The sequence below is a fragment of the Calidris pugnax genome, unplaced genomic scaffold (genome assembly GCF_001431845.1).
Source record: "Calidris pugnax isolate Ruff unplaced genomic scaffold, ASM143184v1 scaffold20, whole genome shotgun sequence".
Lineage (NCBI taxonomy): Eukaryota > Metazoa > Chordata > Aves > Charadriiformes > Scolopacidae > Calidris > Calidris pugnax.
In genome coordinates, this window is record NW_015094510.1 from 21,942,335 (window position 1) to 21,964,817 (window position 22,483).

Consider the following 22,483-nt stretch of genomic DNA (forward strand, 5'->3'; position numbering starts at 1 on the left):
TAGGCAATCTTTCTTTCACAGTTAACAAGAAAGAGGGAAGATGTATTTGAGAGGCTGTTCATTTTTAACTACAGTGGGAGCAAAGCTATCTCCTGTCTGAAAAGCCACCGGTAACCAACATCTATTCAAAAGAAAACAGTCACATATTATAAATGTGTCAGGCCAGTAGCAAGCAGGTACCACAGAGGGCTTCCCTCAATCACCAGCTTCTGGTAAAGGAGCAGACGTGCCCTTGCAGCCAACTTTAGGCATTATGACAACCCCGGGGAAAGGAGAGGCACAGAAAGGGCAGCAAAAAGGGAAGGAAGCCTATGTGGGGGAAAACAGCGTAGCACATCCATAGAACCGTTAAGAATCATGCAAAACTTCTTTCACACAAGTTTTTATCCTTGCTGTATTGACAAAGTTAATGGAGTGACACAAATATTGCAGGGCACAGGCAAAAGTATTGTGGAACTGCACAGTAAGGCACTACTTCCATACCTTTGTATTTTTTAGAGTACAGGTATTTTGAGAGGAAGATTTCTGGGGGGTTGTGTTTGCGTAATAACTGACGTACAAACTATCAGAAACAAATACGCAAAATATGGTTGTTGCCGAATTTTGTATCATTTGTACAACTCATTAAATTTCTCTATCATTTCAGTTCTCTCTATACATTGATAAACTGCAAGTTTAGGTCTCAAACTGGCAACCACTGACGTGCCTTTTCAGTTTTCTTCGCAGGGTAAATGAGTCCAGCAAAGTCAGCAGGAGTATACAGCTAAATTAAACTAAGCTGTATGAATTAATTAATTTATTCAATTAAATTCAGGCTGGTAGGCAATGATGTAAACTTTCTGAAGAAGTCTCAGGTATCAGCTTTAGCAAGATGCTAACAGGAGCCAATACATCACAGCTGAAAAGCTGGAAATGATATATAATTTTCCCATGGAAACAAATGGCCCAAACTTTGCTGTATTTTAAATAATAAATTTCTTCTTTTGATTCTACGTATTATTTATGCACAAAGATACTAAAAAGAGAAATGGCTCAATTTGAAAAATGCTGATACTGGAATTAAGATATTTTAAAATTTGTGAAGACTGTTGAAAATGTCAAAATATGAAGCGGAATTTTTGAAAAAGACCTCAAAATTATTTTTAATACAAGACAAAAAAATGAAGCACCTGTCAGAAGTGCAAGCACACACACACACACCCACCTACGCACACACTGAAGTGGGGGAGGGCAACAACGAAACTATGATGTTACTCTAGAATATAAATTTGCAAGAAGGCATAACATATGCTGGCACATCTGAGTTCAAGTAGCATTCTTACCTGAAGTTCCTGGGTAGCAGATATAACAGATAGAAAAACAAATAGAAAGAATCTATGTAAAATTACTGCATTAAAGACATCACAGACAAACATTTGCCTACAATTGTAACTAGTTATTATCACAGAAATTTCAACTCTTCAGCCTATCTTTTAAGTTTGAAAAGATATGGTTTGAAAACCATAACTCGCTTTTACGTCTTTATGAAATTTCAAATGCATACATCTTGTGGTCTGGGGATGATACAAGCACCACTGGCCTGTTGAAATCATAAGGCTTTTTCTGAAAGACTGTGCTCTTGCTAGTTTAAGTTTTCTAACACTGTTTTATTCATGTTTATGAATATATCAAATTCAGAATTGATGTAAAGGACACAGTTTCAACTCAGTCATTACAGAAGTAGCCTCTTACACCAGGTTTGAATTTGGCTAAAGTATTTATTTAAAGCAGTACTAAGTCAGTCTGGACTAAACCTTGGAATGCAAGGTCTCAAATCCATGGGAAATTAAAAACTGTATTAAGTAAAAGACTACATGTTTCATTTTACTTCACAGAAACCTAGAGAAGCTTAGTATCTGTTCCACAACAAAATTAAAACAATTAGTATATTAATTTAGGCCTCAGTCTTGAAGTTAGCTACATGTATAAAAAAATCTTTGCAGGGTCACAAAGAAGGTAAAGTTATTTTGACAGGAATTGTTCTGCACAATTATTTATAATCCCTACATTGTTTTAATTAGAGAAGAGAAAGAACAAATTCCTGAACTTCCTGGGCAAAAAAATTATCCTGTGATATTCAGTGAAAATTGCAGATCGAAGTCCTGTAATATCTTGAAAGTATTTAAAACACAGAAATTATTGCATCTGGTATACTTCTTGACAAACAACCTGGCATTGCTGTTTTATTATTTATTATTGTTTGGAACATTAAAGGTCCTTCATAATATCTGATGTCAAATGCTTTTTTTTTTTTTAAGCAAAGCCATGGGCAGATGTGAGCCAAAATTACTATATTTTGATACAGAGATTCCTGACTTGGAAAATAAGGATTCTGCAACATCTCGTTCCATTCCTTTATCCTTTCTCTTCATTGGACAAAAAATTAGAAATCAGATGTACATGAGTTCACACCTGAGGGGTCTATTTACCTTAAAATTATTTTGCTACTGTAATTCAACTAGGGAGAAAACTGATTAATTCTTCTTGTACACATGTTCTTCTCAGGGCTAAGAGCAATGCCTGAGAGAATTCATGTTAAAATTGAGTGCAGATTATGACAAGACAATTTATTAAACTGTTAGGTTTGCTGAACATCTGCACCTTAAGTACTTCAAAAGAGCCAACAATTTCTGAACTTTTAAATAAAACCAAAATTGTTAGACTTGTTTGGCAATGGATATTAATTTTTGGCCTTTCCCACCCAAATAGAAAGAAATACTCCAAGTTTGATATAAACAAGGTTAAAGGGCATAGTCCCCGTCCATCCCCCCCACCCCGCCAAATTCATCAGTTCTTCAACTTTTTCCCTTCAGCAGTTTCAGCTCAAGGTGAGCTGACAGGCTTCACCTGTCAAGGCTTGATCTGAGCCCTCAGGGTTCTGTTTAGCTCCTGCATGAAATGATGAAATCATGGACACCTAAGCAGAGTGGAAGGTAAATCTCTCTAAGCTTTACTGATTTCATCAGCAGTTGCAGAACTAACAACAGCCCAAAGGCCTGAATTCATGTTTTGGAGGGTTTGGAACAATTTCATTTTATGACTTTTTAATCAGCAAATATATTTTTGTTAACAATTTAGATGTTTAAATATTGTATTTAAAATAAGTTCACTTAAAAGTAAATTAACTGAAAAGGTACTAGAACAGAGGGTTTATCTTCCAGCAACAGTTTTGCAGTGTTTCCTAAAGCAGATTCAGAAAGGAAGGGTGTGGTAGCCTCTTACTGTTATGCTACTGAAATAAACACTAAGTGAACATTATAAATAATCTGAACTCAAAACTAAGTTTATAGTTATACAGTTAAAGTTTTATGTTACAAAGAGTATAGTGTTTAGTAGAAAGAATATCAAACTGTTTTAATAAAAAAGCTGTTTCAGAGAAAATATACTGTACCTCCCCATCTTCCAGCTCAACATCTAGGAAATCAAAGTCCCTAAAGACTCTGAATTGTTGTTCACTGTTTGAATCATCCATGTTCTCCTGCTCCCTTGTTCCGTCTTCTGAAGACACCAAGCTCGTCTGGTGCTCAATCAGATCCAAATCACCACAGGAAGAAAAAATTACCTACAATTCAAAGGATTTCTCTTGTAACAAACTGTTCCCTCTGGTTGTTTCTTCCTAAAAGCTGTTATTGGTTATTCGGAAGACTGTATTTCCAGTACACACCTAATTCCTTCACTGAGTATTTTTAGAACACTCTTTATTATTTATGTTGGACAGGTGCCTTCAGATTAAACTTGTACAAAGAAACAACTTCATACTGCAGGAACACGTCCAAGAATATTACAGCTACCTCTTAATGGCTGCAGAATGATGTTGCCTGCCTCTTTGTATGTGTTTATAGGAACAAAATTCAGAGAACTTAGCAAAGAAAATACTGTGAAGGGGGTGAGACAGTAAGTTAATAAAAATGTCTCTAGTTTAAAAGGATGTTCTAAAGTATGTCAACATTAGAAAACACAAAAAGCTATAATTTTTCCTTTCCTACTAAAAATAATTCTATCTGCAATTTAGTTGTGAAAATGCAATGGTCACTATCTTGCAGAAATGAAGGACCCTTCCACCGTAATACAAGGGACATACAACATATTCAAAAACATTCAGAAATTTTCCTCTCTCTGTAGAAAAAATATAATAACTATTTTAAGAGCTTCCTACCCTGGATGATCTATTGCCCATTTCCTGGCACCAGATAATATTAATTTTTAAAGAGTAACATTAGAATGACTATCTAATGGAAAAATTAGACACTCCCCCACTCGGTTTTATTTCTGTAATTTAATTTTTTACTTTATAAGGGCTCTAGATTGGTAATACCAAAGGTCATTACTCTCTGCCCACTGAGATGGCATAAGCAAAACCTATAGCATCACAGACCTCTCACAGCAAAACCGCATATAGCTCTGTAAGTAAATTGCCTTTAAGTGAGGGGGCCAATCACTCACTGGTCTATATGCTGAGAAATGCAGCATGGAATGACATGAAACTATGCAAATCAGGTCAGCAGCTCTGGGAAACTTCAGTTTTAAAGTTTAGGACACAATGAAGCAAAGAAATAGTCAATACAAGGCTACTTACTGAAGGGTTTTTACTCAGCCCAACTTCCTGACCACATAGAGAAAGGACATGCACCAGCTTCTCCTTTGTCCTTTTCTAGAAAACAAGACGTTTCTCAAGTGAGCATTTTTTTAACCACTCATTCTCCCAGTGGCTAGAAGCATACATTAACAATTTTTAATTAGGAGGAACCAACCAAAGAATTAGTCATTAAGTGCTCAAAGGGCTGCTTTCAGAGCAACAATGCATACAAGGAAACATAAAAATAGCTGTTAACGATTTTGGTGTTTATTATTTTTATATTAGTCTATTAATTCTATTGAGCATAAGAAGGAAACACTGGATCTTGTGCATCACTTCGAAAGGACAGTTCAGAAGCTTAAAAATAAAGCACATGCATAGTTATTTTTTGCAGAATTGGGCCTGAGTCACTGCTGTATAATCTGCTATATGAAAAAGAAAAAAAGAGCAATAAATAAATCTATTCCGCATGGTTTTACATTAACAGGGAGATAACCAAAATCAATAAGGTAATCAAACGTCACTTTTAGGAAAATTGTTCCAAGGAGTTCTTTTTACCTGATTTTGGAAGAAAACAACACTTAGGAAGTTGCACAGGCTGTCTATCTGCTCTCCTTGCTAATATCTGAACTCACCTGTCATTCTTAGCTAAATCTGACTCAGAGGTCTTAAAGAGATACATTTCCTGCAGGCTGAAAGAAAACCACTGGCTGGAGATAAAAGAGACATAACTCAGTCAATTTCTGAGTCCAAGAAAGACATTCAGTGCACACAGTCAGATGCTGTGCCACCACTGCCCCAGCCAGCCAGGGGCACCACGCAGGGGACAGAGGGCACAAGCATGTGAGAATTTACTGTGTGTTAATTAGGTGAGAATTTACTGTGTGTTAATTCAGCTGCTCCGAGTGCTGCTTGTTAATGAATAGTTGGCTACTTTAAAGGAGGTTACCTGAGAGTACTGGGGTCTCTTCCAGCTCACAGGAACAAGGACATTGGAGTTAGATCCTGATGAGGTTGAAGAAGTGCTTCGGGTGACAGCCATTGCCCTGGGTTTACCATCTCGTCCAGAAGAACTTTGCAGCTCATCATACCGTCTCCCAATAATTGGAGTCTTAAACAGAGAGTAATTATTCACTAGTACTATGCTCCAGGATGAACTTATAATGGGACACATTACCTCAGCTGTAGGAAAAGATTACTCTGAAGATCATAGATCGTATACAGGGGTAAAACAGGGAGTGAACCAAATTTCATGTCACTTGGTATGTACCTTATTTGCCACCGTGAACATCTCAGTAACTACTGCCAGTAGCTACTGCTTGTGCTCATGAATAGCCACTGCTCCAAGCAACTAGTTTATAACATAAGAAGCAGCAAAAAACCCAGAAAGCTTATAAAATTTATTTTAAACCCACATTTCTGGCACCTGTTTTTTGATGTTTTTTTTCCTAAGAGCGCTGAGCTCTCTGGCCCAGTTACAATACACAGCAAAATGATAGGATGCTCAGCATTTTCTAGAACTATACCTACCTGAAATAATAAAAAGAAACTCTTTACACAAATAGTACAGATGCCTTTTTATATTCATATTTCTTTTTAACCCAGAGTTGCACTCTTATCTATATGAAAAACTCTATAATGCTGCAAAGTCATGCAGGTTCATAACTATAACTACAGTGAGTTGCTCAGTAAGGTCAATAGGACCACTCTGTTCTATAAAATTAAAAGGTGTACAGGGTTTGCAGGATAAAGACTGCTCTAAAAGAATTCAATCAGAAGTCAGAAAATTCTCTCTTAAAGGACATACTTCTGTGTCTAACAGTTACAGAGAACATTGGCATCCAAGTATAACACTGGCATAATTGCAACGTAGCTTTTCCACCAGATAATTTTAAACACATCTAATAATTCCTTTCTCCCAAAAATCTAATGGAAGTCCAGAAAGGGTATTCTAGCATAGGTCATTAAGTTTATCACAGTGGATCAAGAAGAATTTAAGAAACTTTCAGTTTTCTAATTTTCCTTTCTTGCCCAGATTTTCAGTTTTCTTAAGGAGCCACAACACACGTTTTAGGATTATCAAATGACAGAAGTAAGGTTTGAATCACAAATAGTACCTCTGAAATGTCAAAATGAAACTCTAAAGTTTTCCCTGGTAGCTCCTTGGAGGCACTGTTCCACACTCGATGTATTTCCATTTTTGAAAGATCACTGTGTTGATAGGATGGTAAAACTAAACTGGCAGAACGAGAAACCACCAACTTCAGGATATTCAAGGCTTCTCTCCAGTGAATACTCTAGAAATAGGTATATTTAATCAGCAAATGGAAAGAAAAATTCATACACATTCAAGATTATTTGCATTTTACAGTCATATTCTTTGTAACATAATAAAAACGTAGAATTGAAATATTAGTATTCTTTCTCTCTCTTGGCTACTGACAAAGTATGTACTAGCAGAATAATTGCAACAGCAGAGACAAACACTTGCCTAAGGTGTCATTGTTAGGGAACTGGCTTGCGACCTGGGAGACCCGAGTGCAAGGCCAACTTGGCAAAGGATTTAAAATCTCCTCCCTGAATGCCTTAATCAGTATGAATCAATATAAGGGGCACCGAAGAATTCCCATTTAACAGAAAAGCTGACTTGACATAGGCTCTTTACAACTGTGAATTCATAGTGGAAATATATATTTTCCACTTGCCAAGAATTAGGTGTGGAAGTCTCTGAAGGGAAGTGCTTATGCCACATCTCCCTCATGCTAGTAATTAAAAAGAGTGGTCAGGCTTTGCCTGGTGTTCACCTTGCTCCTGATGTAGGTTCCAGCCTAACCCTTCCCATGCAGTGAAGCTGGGAATCTGGGGACACGCAGAGCATTAGACATCAGGATGTTTATAAACTAGATACCACACTGGACAGTCACAGTCCTCCCTTCTAATCTGGTCTTAAATTCTTATAAAGAAAATCAACTTATAATAGTAAATACTGCTAAGTTCCTGTGTTAATATACAGAAGATACGGTATTTACCTGTACGTATTTTTCAATGGTTTTTAGCACTTCCATGTTAAATTGTTTCACAGGAATAGCTGACAGGTCCATATAACTAAGAAGACTGTAGATCATCTGTAAGAGGGACTGCTGCATACTAGGAAGGCCCTTTTCTAGTAGCTGTGGAAAAAGTCAAAATAACTAAGTTTTGAGACATTTCTTCTTGTGGAAAAAGCTACTGGTTTCATGAATACCATTTGTACTGTTAATCTCTCTTCACTCACTGATTTTGCAATCCTGTTTTACAATCATTTTACAAGTGAAGATGATACAAGTGTGAAATGAAAAAAGAGCTTTAAGTTGGGAGACAAATGCTAGCCTGTTTTGATAATGAAACATACATTTTATGTATGCCTACCCTAACTTATCCAGAAAACACATTCAGCAGTTGAGTAAACTGGTAGGTAAAGTTTACACTATAATTGGGGAAGCACATCCAATAAAAACAGGGGAGTATCTTTTTATGTCTACCTTTGCTGGAAGTCAGTGAGAAAAAAGAAACAAAACTACTACTATTCAGACATCAATATATATTTATACAAACATAGTTCACTGCCAGTATTCACTGGCTGTAACTGCCAAGAAAACATTTTCTGTTAAGGAGGAGATGGAGTCCCTGGGCTCTCTTACTGTAGAGGCTAATACAAAGAAGGACTTCATCTAAATCCCGAAATTTTGGAACACCTGAGTGTAGATCCCGGAATACCACAATGAACCTTGGAAATGCAACTGTGCTCATATATATATACACGACAGTAATTCAGGAGGCGTACAGACAGTCATCCTGTGTTTGCACATGTGTGTGAAATATCTCAGCTGCAAATTTCCTGGAAGGTTCTTTCATTGGTAACAGGTACTGTCCCACCCCACAAATTTCAGAGGCAATGAAATGCTATTGCTGGAGGTCACCAGAGGCCCAAGACTGGACTCTATCCTTCCATTCATACTGACAAAAAAGTTCTTCTAACATTGGTTACTAGAGATACTAGGATCTAGAAAACAATTACTTATAAAAACTCTATGCTGCCTCATGTCTTCCATCAAAGAAAAATTTCAGCTGTTATCCAAGTGGAGTCTTGGATACCCTTGCTAGCTTGAATGACAAGGCTCCTCTTTTTACTGAATAAGCGCCTCATGCCAGCCAAAATGGAATGATCAGGTAGGGGACACACCTATCTCATCCTGCTAAATATCTTCTGATTTCTTTTATCAGTAAAAGTGAGTAGTAATTAGTGATTCATAAAAAAAAGTAGGCAAATTCCATTAACAGCTCAACAGATGGAAGTCACTATGCTTTCTTTATTCCTCTACAAAAAGAGAGCAAGAATTTTTAAATTAAAGGTATTACATGGTAACCTGCTTCAGCTCATGGATACCTTCATTTTGAGATAAAATGTGCTTAGCAATTCTTCTTCAAAACAGGGTTATAGACATTTTCTTGCCTTCCATTAGGATCTTGCAATGGAAGGATTGATTCCTTCCTTGTAGATAGTTTATATGATCCAGTGCATCAGCCAGTATAACATTTCAGTGTAGGAATAAAGGATTATAAGAAATTATCTGTATGAGAGAAAGAAATTTTTTGTTCTCTGACATTATCACTTCTGTAACAGGAAAAGGAATTCTTGGGAAATAATGGGAATTTTGTCTCTATTGCTGGTTAGAAAGCTGTTCCAGGAACTTTAGCTCTGAAAGCTTCTAATTTCTATTCCAGTCTGTATAAATTTGTTGTCAATAGAACCCTTTGATTTAAACAGCTCTTGGCCCTTAAACTCTAAACATTTGTGGACTGTGCCAGTTTTCACTTGTTCAGGTGAGTGTATGTGATGGTTGATAGTCCAAGTGAATTTTTAATAAGAAAGAGTATTTCAGTTTAAAAAACCCCTGCAACTTCAAAATGCATGTAGTACAATAAGAATTCTTTTGCTGTCAGAAGTAACAAAAATAGCAGCAAGATGGAGGTGTTGTAACACATCGTTTGGATCAGTGAGTTCCAGGACAAAGAGTTTCCACTGTGTTTGTTTTGAAGAATTGTGAATTCCTCTTTTGCTAGTGTGTAGTAACTATCTGGGTCCTACTTGGGTTTAGGGATACACATCCTGTTGGCAACATTTGCTCCCTTCCTGAAGCAGCAACTAACCCAGAACCAGGTGGAGAGCAGAGCCTGCTTCTTCAAGGGCTGCCTGGGCTGGATGCTGCTGGTTAACGTGGCTGCTGGGGGATCTTCTGCAGGAGACAGTTCCCTTTGCCCTCCCAAATCAGGCAGCAGGTGAGAAGAGCTACTCAGCTCTAAGGCTACATTGATCAGTCAAATAAACATTTTCTGTGTCCACTGAGGAAATAAATTAGGCATGTCACAAGCTCTGTCTGATAGACAAGCTGTTAGTGGGATAAGGCCTGTTCTAGGACATGCTTCACCTTGCAACACAGATATATTAATCTGTAGTGATTCCTTGGTTTTGAACAGGTTATGAATGCTCATGATTCTATCACAAGTAATCTTCTGTCAGGGAAGAAGAGGAAACATCTACCATGAGCACGCTACTATGCACTATGCTGTTTCTTGTTCCTTCTTCTGTATTAATAGCATTAGCTACTTAGATCCAAGCATGACCCTGGACTTAATTAATCACTAGTTTACCATGTGACCTATGTCAATTCAGATATTCTCCCAGAATGACTGGGCTTTCATGGTACAAGGTTGATTTTTAAAAACTAATATGCAAAAATATAGCATAAAATCAAAGTAACCTTTCAGTAATGTGCTTGTATGGTGATTTTGGTAGTGGAGGTTCAAAGTTCTACTGCATTACTAAATAATGATTTTTCCTCATCTGTAGACTGAGATTCCCAAGTATTTTTCTAGAAGAAATGATAGTTTTTCATGGATGGAGCTGTAATATGTAAAATTGAGTAAGGAACACTGCTTGCCACTGTAAGGTTTAGATAAGAACACAGTTGAAATGTCTTATTTTATGCCAGGATCATGCCCCTAGCTGACAAGCAATTACCTGCCATCAAATAGGTTAAATGCAAATTTTGGTCTGAATGGCAATAATCGAAGCTTTTACCTTCTGCCGAGAGCATTTGTTCTCATAGTTTTAACTTGTGCAGAAAGCCCCCTTCTGAAGGCTATACCTGTGTGTTTGGAGGGGTCACTGTTGCAACACAGATTTCCTTTGTTATTCTTAAACACTGCATGTCTCACAATTTCCCTCAGGCCCAAGCACTGGGGATTGAGCCAGGGTTGTTAAAGACTGGGGCACTGTAACCAATGCCTAAAACATTCAACTGTGGATTGCCCAGTGGGGCTGTTAAAGCATTTAGCTTTACCTATTGACGGTATATCCCACAGTTGGTTTATAGGAGACAGGAGCACATTGTCTATTCTGGTCTGGGGATTAACTAAGAAGAAAAGGGGAAACATATTCTGAATGCTGGAAAAATCTTTTTTCATGGCCACAGCAGGCCAAACAAGATGGTTTCTTGTCTCTTGCTCCTCCTCCAGACTGGCAGCTACCCTATGCCTATACAAATATTCCACAGACATGACTCAACAAAGCTTCGGTCAATGTAAATACAGAGAAAGGAAGTCGTGCTTAGTACTCTGTCATCCTTCAATGATGGTGCTCTGAGAGGAATGTGCCTTAATTACAATCAAAAACCTGCTTGACTTGCTGCTAATATAGTGCCAATCTACAGCAAGGGGAAGTGGAAAGAAAGAGTCTCCAGATGCATGTCAAAACCTGTTTTGAGGGGAGCAACATCACGTGCAATGGCCTTTACCGAGGTGCTGTAGAACTAGTAACTGTACGGGAAACTGAAGGGAACACAGAGGGGCAAACCCTTTCCTAAGGTTGGAAAAGCAAAGGAGAAAGAGTTTAAACCTCAATTTTTACAGCATTTGTTTATCAGGAATACAAGTTTCTGCTGTGAAGGAGACACTTGACTCTGGAGGATTCAGTCGTGTTTGAAGAGCTAATAATTCTACAGAGTCTTTGAGTTTAAAAATGACTGAAAAACCTCAAGATGCTGTTTTAGTCTCCTACAGGGGAATCATGGCTTTCACCATCAGTCAATATCTGATATGACTGTTTACTTAGAGCCTCCATATGCAAACAAGGTGAGGACTTGCAGCTTGAGGTAGCAGGGCTAAGTTTGCTCTGAAGTCCTGAGTGTGGGAGCATCACTTGGCCTCTCAGGCTCTTGAAAATCTGTGGATAGCCAGTATAAGAGATGGCTGTGGAGCTTCTGTAGATCCTTTGGCAGAAGAGCGAATGAATCTGCTCCAAAAAGCAAAGCTGCTCTAAAGAAGCTAGTGAATTTATGTAACGAACACAGAACTGCCTTCTCCTTGGATGAGGGGGGAGACTGAAGGTATCTCACTACAGCATAGAAGTGAAGGGATAAATCTGACAACTCTACAAGAAAATGGTGTCCTGGTACCGATCTGACACAGGAGGCAGAAGATCAAGTGACCTTAAGCTTAAGAGCAGAACTGAGCCTTGGAACCCTAGTAAAAACCCTGCATCAACTCTATACTCCACACGTGGGAAAAGTTAAGAGTGAGCACAGCAGAAAACCCAGGCAGCAAGATGATCCCATTCAGTGTTAGAGCAATGCATACAAATTTGTATCAAGAACCAGATCCTTATATAGCAGATGGTAACTTATTTATGCTGCTCAACTCCTTCTGGAATTAGTTCTTCTATTATTTTCCTCAGTGGGATCTAAATAAACATTGTCCAGTTTCTCCCTCTCTCAGAATGGAAAATGTGACCAGCTGATATGTGAAGCTGCTTTAAGCAGCCCTGCAGACCTTTGGTGGCTTTTGTTTTAGTGTTCAATATTCATTTCTTGTAGTAATTCCCTTTCCTTCTGGTAATTTCTCCTTTTAACTTGTAATTATAAATAACAGCTACAAAGAGCCTCCAGAGAGCAGGCAGACTTCCAAGCTCTTTGGTTTGTTAGGCAACAGAAGAGTTAAAACAGTAAAAAATCTTTGAAAACTTACCTCAGCCAAATACGTAACCATACTCAAAGTAATATCAGCAAACGCTTCATGAAGGTAACGGCAAACCACATTTACCCAGGTAGCACAGTCCCTTGTATAGCTGTGTGTTTTATAAAGGGTCATGACATGTGCAAGATTTGATAGCTTGGGGTTCTTCTCCTCCAAACAAACCTAATTGAATATAAATGTCAAAACACATTAAGAACAAGGCAACCACATTTACAGGGTTTGAGGATGTACAAAACAGTAAATAACTTTGATACCTGAGCGATCCTTTCGGCTATATCTTTACAAAACTGGTTTGGGCTGTCAAAGTGCTGAATTAAATGGGGCAGGAGACACAAAACATTCAGTGGAAAACCTAGAACAGGAAAATACAAAACAAAATTTGTATTTTGGACAGCAAGAGCCACAGTAATCTTCGAGTTGGTATTTCATGGGAGGTCATGGTTTTAATATTAAATTAGCTGTAAAATCCCACAGACTCTGTCAAGTTGTTCATGCCACTGACCACGCCACATTTGTCTTTAAGAGGCCTTAATTTGAAAATCCAGTATATTACTTAGGCAAGAGGACTGTTATAAAGCATGAGCTTATTTCTGCAAACATTACTGCACAAACAGGTATTTACAGGATAAAATATCTCACAAAAGTATATATTTTATTCCTGTTAAGAGAGTATGTTTATCTTTTCCACTTAACAGGCTTATCGATGGTCTTAACCGGTGGCATTTTCATCAATGCAGCTAAGATACATGAAGAAATTTAGTGAGTATTGATAAACGAACACTGTTTTGGTCAGGCTTCCAGGCACAGCTTCTATTGTTTTGTACTGTTCAAGTTAATAATAATAATATTGAATCAAAATTCTGTTAGAACCGATCAAATGAGACTACTCAAATGGTGTTTTTGAAGGTAGGGGATGGATCCTGCACCAAGTGCCAGCCGCTGTCATTAGCATAAGGGCTTTCTCTGGAGCTGGGATTCAGCTCTTCTGTACCAACTCATAGCTCAAGGCAGCTGATGAACTCATCGGGAGCTGTAACAAAAGCTGCCCCAGTTCAGGTAGGAGCTCAGAAGACATGGAATTGTATCTGGACACAATTTCCTTTTTAAAAAGAAAGAATCTGATCTATGAAAATATCTTGCTAACCATTAATTGCCTCTTGTTCTACACAATTAAGTTTTCCAAGCTAGGAGCGTAATTTCCCTGTGCTTCCTCTATTCTCAGTGAAAAGAAAAAGAGACCTCCAGATGGTACTGTCCCAGCCCATGCGTGAGTTGCCCAACCAAAGTCTGGAACACAGGCACCACACAGGTGCTTCAGAGATGGGGAGGCTGTTCATGGCATTCAGCCCCTTACTCTCTGTCTAAGCTTGTTATGGCTTAGTTGTGAAGCTTGCACAAGTGTCTTATGTCTGTGTTTCTGACTCAGACAGAGGAGTAAATATTTCGAACAATACAGAAATGCTCTTCAAGAAGTGTAATTCAGAAGAGGTCACAACCTCAGCTAAATAATTGGGAATTTCAAAATGTTACCTTGTTTCCTTATAACTCAGGCCTCTCTCCTCACTCACTAATGTGCTATTGTAGTTTATCTAAAAAGTGTACAAGAGTTTTCAATATTTATGTTTCTAGGAAAAATTCCATGAAGCTCTAATTTAAAATAAAATAATTTGTGATATTCTGAAAATAATTCACTGGAAAAACTAGCCAAAATAGGTTCTAGAAATTTTCCTTACATATGTTTATTTTGTCAGCATTCAGAAAGTTCATATGCTGCTAAGGATATGAATAGGATAATATATATGAATATATATATGATATATGAGGATATATGAAATGTGATATAATACATGACTGTTTTCCTCCAAAACCTTATTGTGCAATAGATTGACTTTTCAGAAACATGTTATATTGCTATGAAATTTCTGAAAAGCCCACCCAACTCAAAGCAATAGTACATTATGCTATATTAGAAGAGAAAGAAAAAAATGCCATTTTTAGTTTTGTGCTGATACCCTAATTCTGTCATCAATGCCAAAGCAATGGAAACTGAAAGTGTACTGGTTTTACCTATAGCTTGAGAGGAATCCACCATGGATATTCGAGACACTGGTGTCAGCAAACTAAAAAGCTGTAGTGTGAGATCAGTGGTAGTAAGGGAGGTGAACCCTTTCAGGAGTAGCTGCTGAAGCCCCGAGAAGTCTGCCCACTTCAGCTGCCCTTGCAACTTCTCTAACTTCTCTCGGTTTTCAGCTTTATCCAGTGGCAAATGAGCCAGAAGTTTATTCAGTAACCGCAATGCCATTAGATACTCAAACTCAAAATCCGATTCCATCAAAGCCACAGCAACCCAGAAGATGGTGGCCAGTAGGTTGGTTGGATTGTTAATATGGGATGGGTCAGTGAGACTGTCCTTTAGTGAAGATGAACTTCTGGTTTTAGACGACAGGCCTTGTTGGGTGCATGCCTGAATTCTGTCTAGTGTGGCACTGCGCGGTGGGTCCGAGGACTTGTCCACGTCTCCAAACTTCTTGGGTACAGAGAAGCTCCTCTGGTGCCTGCTTCGTTCAGCAGTGGCAGTGTTACCACTGGCAGGATTCACGTTCAGCTGTCCTGTGCTCTTCCGGCTTGCAGTCAGTTTGGTGCTTGATGTTAGATCTGGCGAAGATGAACTAAACCCAAAATATATAACATACATTGCAACGCACAGCTTAAAATTCGTACATATTGGATGCAAGTATTTATCAAACTGTAAATAAATATTTGTAAGATGTAAAAAGGCTGTTTATTGCACCTTGCCTTTTTTTTTTTGAGAAGTGCCCACAGACGTGACTGCAGTGAGGTTCACGTGGCACTGTACCAAACCAGAGGAGGGTAGCCTACAGTCTAGATGACAGGTAAGAATGACATGGGGACAGGAGACACAGAGCTGTGAAGCGACTTGTGGACATGCCCATATAAACGGGGCAGTGGTAGAACCGAGAATAATGTTGGTCTTTTAAATGCCCTTATCAGTGGAGCAAACCCTGAACTTGGCACAGCTGGCAGGCAAAATGCACAATGGCTTACTGGCTAATGTGAGAACTGTGGGCAGAAAAAACAGCGTGTCTTAAGCAGAAGCACAAATATACCACATTACCCTCAATAAACCCGTGATGTGGCTGGTTAGTTTCTTGCTCGTACGGGTCCTTCAGAAACCTTGTTGTCATTGCATCCCACCCTGCCTGTATCCTAAGATCTCTTGAAGGTGGTTTACAGAACGCAGAGGTGTTTCAGTTTCAGTGACTGACGCCTCCTCATGGACTATCATGTGATGTTCTAGACAATCCCTATCAATTATCTGTACAGATGAACATGCTGTGTTGATACATATAAGGGAAGTTTGTTCTGGAGAACAGCTAATTCCTGACTCTCTGGTCCCATTCCTACCTCATATATTATGAGTCCCTACTGTCTATAATATATGAAGAGGATCTTAGGGAATCGATAGTGTCAGGGCAAGCAATATTGCCTCCCACTGCTTTCTGGAGTGTTTATTTTCTGCTCCATCTTGCTCTTTCCTGAAATGTGCACTAAAGAGAGATAAATAGCTCTTAGTTTAGAAAGTAGGAGCTGTATTTCCCCACCCCTAGTCTGTCACAAGGCAATACTTGTGTTCTGCCATTGCAGTGTAACACAGAGCATCCTGCCTACTGGCTTCAGAAATGACAGCCCTGGTATTTTTGTTCTGCATGTAAAGCACAGTAACTTAGGGACATTTTTCAAAAACTTTCCCTATTCTGTTGTTGCTATTAGGAGTCACACAGACATTAATCTCCCTCAGTACTGTCAACAGCTGTGTTACAGAAGGAGCCTACAATTTCCCTCCGTGTACAAATTTCTACTTTGAGGCCAACAGTTTCCAAAGATGGTCTACACATTTGGCAAAATCCATGGGTTATGTACATATGGGACAAAATTGTCCCTAGTTTTATTGAGAAAAACAAACCATGGTCATTTATTTCTTGGGGAATACTTCATCTGAGAATGACAGTGGTATGAAACCAATATTAAAAAAAACATGTTTCTTCCCAGATATGTTTTCAAGTATATGGTACAAAGGTGCAAAAAAGAAACTATTTTTAAAGGATGTTAAAGTAAGTTATACCAAGTAGCAGCAAGACAGAATTTACAACGCATTGTTAAGTTGCATTAGTTGTATCAACATTATTTCAACTAGTGCAAAATTTGGCTGAGATATGCTCTAAGTCTAGTTCTCTGAAGGTTACAAATGAGTTCAGCCTTATCAAAATTATTTTATGCTGTCAGACTGCAGAACTGCACACTTAATATCACGAGACATTGAAAAAAAGAAAGATACAATTAGGAGAACAGGCTCTTACCGTGATAATACCGTCAAAAGATCACTGTTCTTCAAACAGTCAGACAGATTATCCACAGCAGCTTCCAGAGTAAGTAGTGCCTCCATTACATACCCCTATCAACACACAAAGTTAACCACTTCAACAAATATATTCAAAATAGCAAATTAGCGAACTTTAAAAATCTTCAGTTTGCAAAAGGAATAGGCACCTACTGAAAATCTGTAATTTCTCCTGAAAAAAGAACAACACTCACATCAATGCCACTGCCCCGAACATTAAAAATGTCACTACAAATGTGTTTTATTTTCTGCCTCTGAATGATCTATGAAGGCATGCAAGAAGGGCACATATCTCATCAGGGGACTGGTAATGGCACACAGAACCTCTGACTTGCAGGTCATTGATTCAAATTCTGCACAGGCAGTTGTGACAGAATATTACTGTCATCTTGTGGCAGTTTCATTACCTAAGTAAAATATGGAGGTGATGTCAGGCTATTCCTTCTTAAGAGAAATATTTCTCTTAATTAAGACTTGAATCTTGCAGAAAATAGCCTCTGTAGTATTTCAGTCTGTTTAGCTAAACCAAGTGAACATCATAGTTCACTAAGAGAGGACTGGATCAAATTAGGTCACTGTAAGTTTTGTATTGTTATGGATGGTGTGGATTTCTTGATTCCAAAAGATGTTAACATTTGAGGAATGAGGTGGTGTCTACTTCACATTGTCAGATTACATCAGCAGATAGGATGATGGGCTCCTGAAGCACGAATTAATGGCGTGCAAAGGGAAAAAATGGTCATCACGGAGATTTCAAGTGACATTTACTAGATGTTTTCTAGTTGTTCTCTTTAGAGCTATATGATTATAACAGCCTGCTGAAGGCTTTAACAAGGTACTTTTGGATTTAGTAAACTCAGAGGTATATACTAAATCAAAAGTAATAAGCAGCATTATGCACACATGCATACCTGAATCTCATCTCCATGCTCTCCAATAACTTCCACCAATCTTGACAACAGGTCAGACAACGCATGTGCAGAAAGGGGCTGCTTTAGGGCCCTGAATATCTGGAAAGAGCGACCTGCATAATGTCTTGAAGAGCTTGAAAGAGCTGTTTGTAAAGCAACTTCACTCAGATGCTGCTCCAAATGAAAACCTAAGCAAAAGAATAGTATATCAATTTTATTTTTTTTTAATGACAGACTTTACTGTGGGTCATAAACAGACTGAACCAGCTGTGTGGGGAGGATATACACTGCAGTGTATCCTGCAAACCCTGTGAGAAATGGAGATGCAGAAATGTCTATGTTCAGGAGAATTTCCCACAGTTTACATTTATTTCACACAGAATATAAGAAAATAAACTGCAAAACCAAATTTTGATTCTGCAAATGTTTGTCAACAAACCCTGAAATTATTCATCTGATTTAAATTTTTTTACAATTCCTGAACAAAATTTCAGGCCATCCACTATTCTTGCTGGCAGCAACACAGTAACTTCTGAACACTCCCAAACCTAGAGCCAAGCTGAGTTTGAAGTCTTTCTATGAGCTTCAGAAGGCTTTGGATAAGATCTTAAATATAAATACTGATGCTGCATTCTGCTTTGATCTTGGAAGATATTTAATTAGTGACTGTGTTGGTTTTCAAAATACAATCAGCACACTTCCTAAGTTCTAAAAACATAACAAATTAAAACTAAACCTTAATCCCCAGAAGAAATTTAACAAAGTACATTTACTCAGTAACTGTGATGTATTTTACAAACAGGACCTAGAGGAGCTTTTATCTGGTAGAATTAATCAAAAGGCTTTCTACTAACAGCTTTGAAGATATAACATTCAACCACAGTCAAATCTAACATGATTTTTTTAAAGAATTCCCTTAATACGTCATACATCCTTGTTAAAGCATACAATCTGTTTTGCTTCTGCATAAGCAGATCTACTAAGTCAGAGGATAAACATCCAGTGTGACCTTGGGGGAATATTCTTTTAGTTATGACAGGAAAAAAAATTACTACCTGACTTGGAGTCTTTAAATACAGATACAACATGACGCAGAAAATTAGTAAGCTGTTCAGCACTCTTGGTGTTCTGATTTTTGGGTGTGATATCTTCATGGCACCACAGTGGACCAAATGCCCTTAAAGAAATACATTAAAAGTACAAAATTTTTTTGTTATCTGAAATAAATGTAACCAGTTAAAACATATAAACTATAAATGCAATTAGATATTTCCAGGGCCATAGCCTGGAAAACATGCAACTGAACACAACTTTATGAGCAAAATACAAGTAAATAAATATTCCTACACTGTATGTTACAAAACTTCTCTTTTAAAATATAAGTTATACCATTTAGAGAGCAGCAAAAACAAATCCCTTTTTTTTAATTCAACATAGCGCCTAGTGTCTGCTGTCTGTAGTTGGTAGTTTATATTACTTTCACCAAGGCCTTTCACTGTGCCCTGTACACTTCCTATCTAATTTTACAATAATAAAATTGTCTTCTTCCATTAGTTCATTGCCTAATGTAATACTATCAGTCAATTAAATACTTTATTCCTGTCAGGCAAGATTTTGCTCTGTTGTTCCTGACACTGTAGTGTTTTTAAATATGTACCTACTTCTATAAGTATCAATAAAAGAGGAATGGAAGTCTTAATTACTATACAAGCTCAGTCATTTTCCTTTGAGTCTTTTAAGTACCTACAGATAACTGTAGAGAAGACATATAAGTACACATTTCGAGTACAAACGTATTCTCTGCCTGTCTCCATTACCTGGTTGTCAGAAACTCAATTAATTTGTTTGCTTTCTCATCTGTTTCAGCAGCAGTGTCCATGTCCTCAACCTCTTGTGTAATCTGTGGAAGATTTCCATTGCTACCTCCCAGACTGATGCTGGAGGAGGTGGAGCTGGAGCTCAAGCCGGAGTCTGGCACCGGAGACGACTGGTACTCCCGCAGAAAGTCAAAGCCACCTGCCAGCCAAAAGGGAGAAGATAAAGATGGAATGCACTGTTGGGCCAGCATTGCAGATGAAAGCATCTGCTATGCAGCTCTTTTGGGAGTCAGCAGCAGAAGCCTTCTACTGGGAAACTTGGGGAAAACCTGCAGAATGCAACCCTCAAACACTGACGGGAGTGAAAATAGCATTCAATTTTTAAACCTGCAAAATCTAATATAAAATGAAAAATACCAAAGTCAAGATTTTTTTTTTTACTGCACGAGTGCTACAGTACTTGAAAAAGAAATGTTTCATGGTAGTTTACAATCAGAGCTGTGTCTTTCTGTAAAGTGGATTTTAAGCAATGCTCAGCTCATTTCTCTGGGCTAGTCTGATGAGGGAAAAAAGCTCTGCAATGTGGAATTTTTAGAACAATAATGTTGTCCTAATTTTACAAATGTAATGGAAACCGAGACACAAATGTTTAAGGCTTCTGTTCAACACCTTTAGTTACTGTAAACACTGGACTAATACTAAATATTTTCAGCATTAAAGCTAAGAGTTCTGATGGATGAAAAGCTTGCCACACAACTTCAGAGCTGGAATTAGAAACTAGACTAAGTTTTCTTAAGGTTAGACTGCTAACCTTGTAGATCTGAGGCTGTATCTACAACAGAAAAACTGGCCTTGCAAGAAGACTGGGAGCAGGAGGGGTCTCTCCACTGCTCCACTGACAAAATCCATTTCAGGTCAGGAGGCTCTTAATTTAGTTGCTTGACATGTGGAACGAACCTGAGCTGAAGTATTTTCAATGAGGATTCTTTGCGAAAGCTACTCACCCACACTCTCACTCTTTATATTACCTGATAAAAAAAGAATCCAAATACAAAGTTTTGATAACTTCTTGGACTTAAGAGGCTCAGACACAGGGTACCAGTTATGCTTTTCAGAGACAGGAATATGAAAAGTTTTTCGTTTTGGCAGAAAAGCAATAATTTAATTTAAATGTAAGAATTTTATTCTGCATTTAATATTCCATGAACATGCACTGGAGAAGAGATCTATACAACTCAAGATGGGAAATTCACGTGTGAGGTATTTTTTCACAGACTTTATTCAGAAAGAAACCTAGACAGGCCAAATTAATTCATTGATTTGAAATACAAATCCCTTCTTCTCAGTACTTTTAAAATATTTTTTGTGTCTCATAAAAAACCCCAATAATTTATCAAGTAATATTCTTTATAAAGCCAAACTATTTATTACTTTTGGTTATATTCCTAAGGAACCACAGAAATGCCACTCATTTGATTATTTCTCCTTTTCATTTCTTACTGTATGGTTCCTCACCCTTTCCCAGACAACTAATCCTACCTCCATAACTCTACACCAGTTCTGTGATTCCTTCAAATCTCAACAGTATGTTTGCTTTTAGTATTACATGCAAATAGTAAATCTAGCTAGCTGCTTTATACAAACTGCTCCCAACCAACCCCTTAAAAACAAGTAAATTGTTAACAGAACACCTGTTTCAGCAGAGATCTGAAGTAAGCCTCATAATGCAGAAATGTATTCCAAGACAGAAATTAAGTGTATCTGCGATATAAAGGAGGATGTATATCATGTGAAATTTAACATAATAATGGAAAATCTGAGCTGCATATTCTTGCTGCTCTTCCTGCGCTGGAATTATTGATTGATTTCTTGTGAAGGTTGAGGAGTGACTGCCCTCATTTAAAGCAGTCCTGGCTCCCCGAAGGGGAAGTTAGGGAGTTATTAGCCATATTAATGTTTAAAATTCTACTTTATATATTTTGTGTAACATCAGATAGCTTTCTCGCCATCACGAAAAGTTATCTAATAATAATTTGGGTGCAACTCTAAGGCAGTTCACATGGAATTAATATTAATGGGAACTGTTCATACTTGTCACTTTATCAAAACTGTTATATTTTTGGAAAGTAACCTCGACATCCTACTTTCAAAACCCTCACAGCATAATGCAATGTTCTTTTCTTCTTTTCCTTTATTACCTGTATAAAGATACTCAGGTAAGTATGCTGGTTGTACGGTCAGAGTCTTGGTCTCATTCATCTCTCTGGTCTGAAGAAGGACGGATGCAATAGCTTGATAGTTGCTATTGCAAGATAATGCGATCAAAAGGTGAAGCAGTAACTTTTTACTGTGTTCAAAGACCTCAGGGCGGTAATGGTCAAGACCTAAAAGAAAAGGTTACAGCAATCACTGAATATGAAGTAATAATAAACAAGTTCACATTCCTGAAATAGCTAAAATTCCCAGGCAGTTCATGGCAACAGTGCAAACAAACAAAAGATGCAGAATTTCCGGACACAGTTACTGGTTACAGTTACTTCAAATCATAGAATCATAAAATGGTTTAGGTTGATGTATGTGTATATTTAGTTTCCAGGCTGAGGTCCCATATAGGAGATACAAAACAATGTATGGCAATAAAACTTTA

At 37.9% G+C, this 22,483-nt stretch overlaps 1 protein-coding gene across 7 annotated transcripts in view; it reads right to left on the reverse strand.

Moving 5' to 3' along the window:
- FRY (FRY microtubule binding protein) overlaps positions 1 to 22,483 on the reverse strand; it is a 217,415-nt gene that overhangs the window by 25,967 nt on the left and 168,965 nt on the right. For 4 of the 7 annotated variants that reach the window (XM_014965913.1, XM_014965911.1, XM_014965906.1 and 1 more), the window contains exons 39-52: positions 22,035 to 22,220; positions 19,837 to 20,035; positions 19,075 to 19,196; positions 18,020 to 18,207; positions 17,068 to 17,162; positions 14,756 to 15,357; positions 12,943 to 13,040; positions 12,680 to 12,850; positions 7,645 to 7,785; positions 6,733 to 6,912; positions 5,565 to 5,726; positions 4,616 to 4,690; positions 3,431 to 3,601; positions 1,323 to 1,331 (exon numbers count right to left, since the gene is read on the reverse strand). In XM_014965913.1, coding sequence (XP_014821399.1) covers positions 1,323 to 1,331; positions 3,431 to 3,601; positions 4,616 to 4,690; positions 5,565 to 5,726; positions 6,733 to 6,912; positions 7,645 to 7,785; positions 12,680 to 12,850; positions 12,943 to 13,040; positions 14,756 to 15,357; positions 17,068 to 17,162; positions 18,020 to 18,207; positions 19,075 to 19,196; positions 19,837 to 20,035; positions 22,035 to 22,220 — 2,399 coding nt within the window. Of the gene's footprint in view, positions 1 to 1,322; positions 1,332 to 3,426; positions 3,602 to 4,615; positions 4,691 to 5,564; positions 5,727 to 6,732; positions 6,913 to 7,644; positions 7,786 to 12,679; positions 12,851 to 12,942; positions 13,041 to 14,755; positions 15,358 to 17,067; positions 17,163 to 18,019; positions 18,208 to 19,074; positions 19,197 to 19,836; positions 20,036 to 22,034; positions 22,221 to 22,483 lie in introns of all 7 variants that reach the window. The other 3 variants (XM_014965912.1, XM_014965910.1, XM_014965907.1) reach the window with 2 other exon arrangements.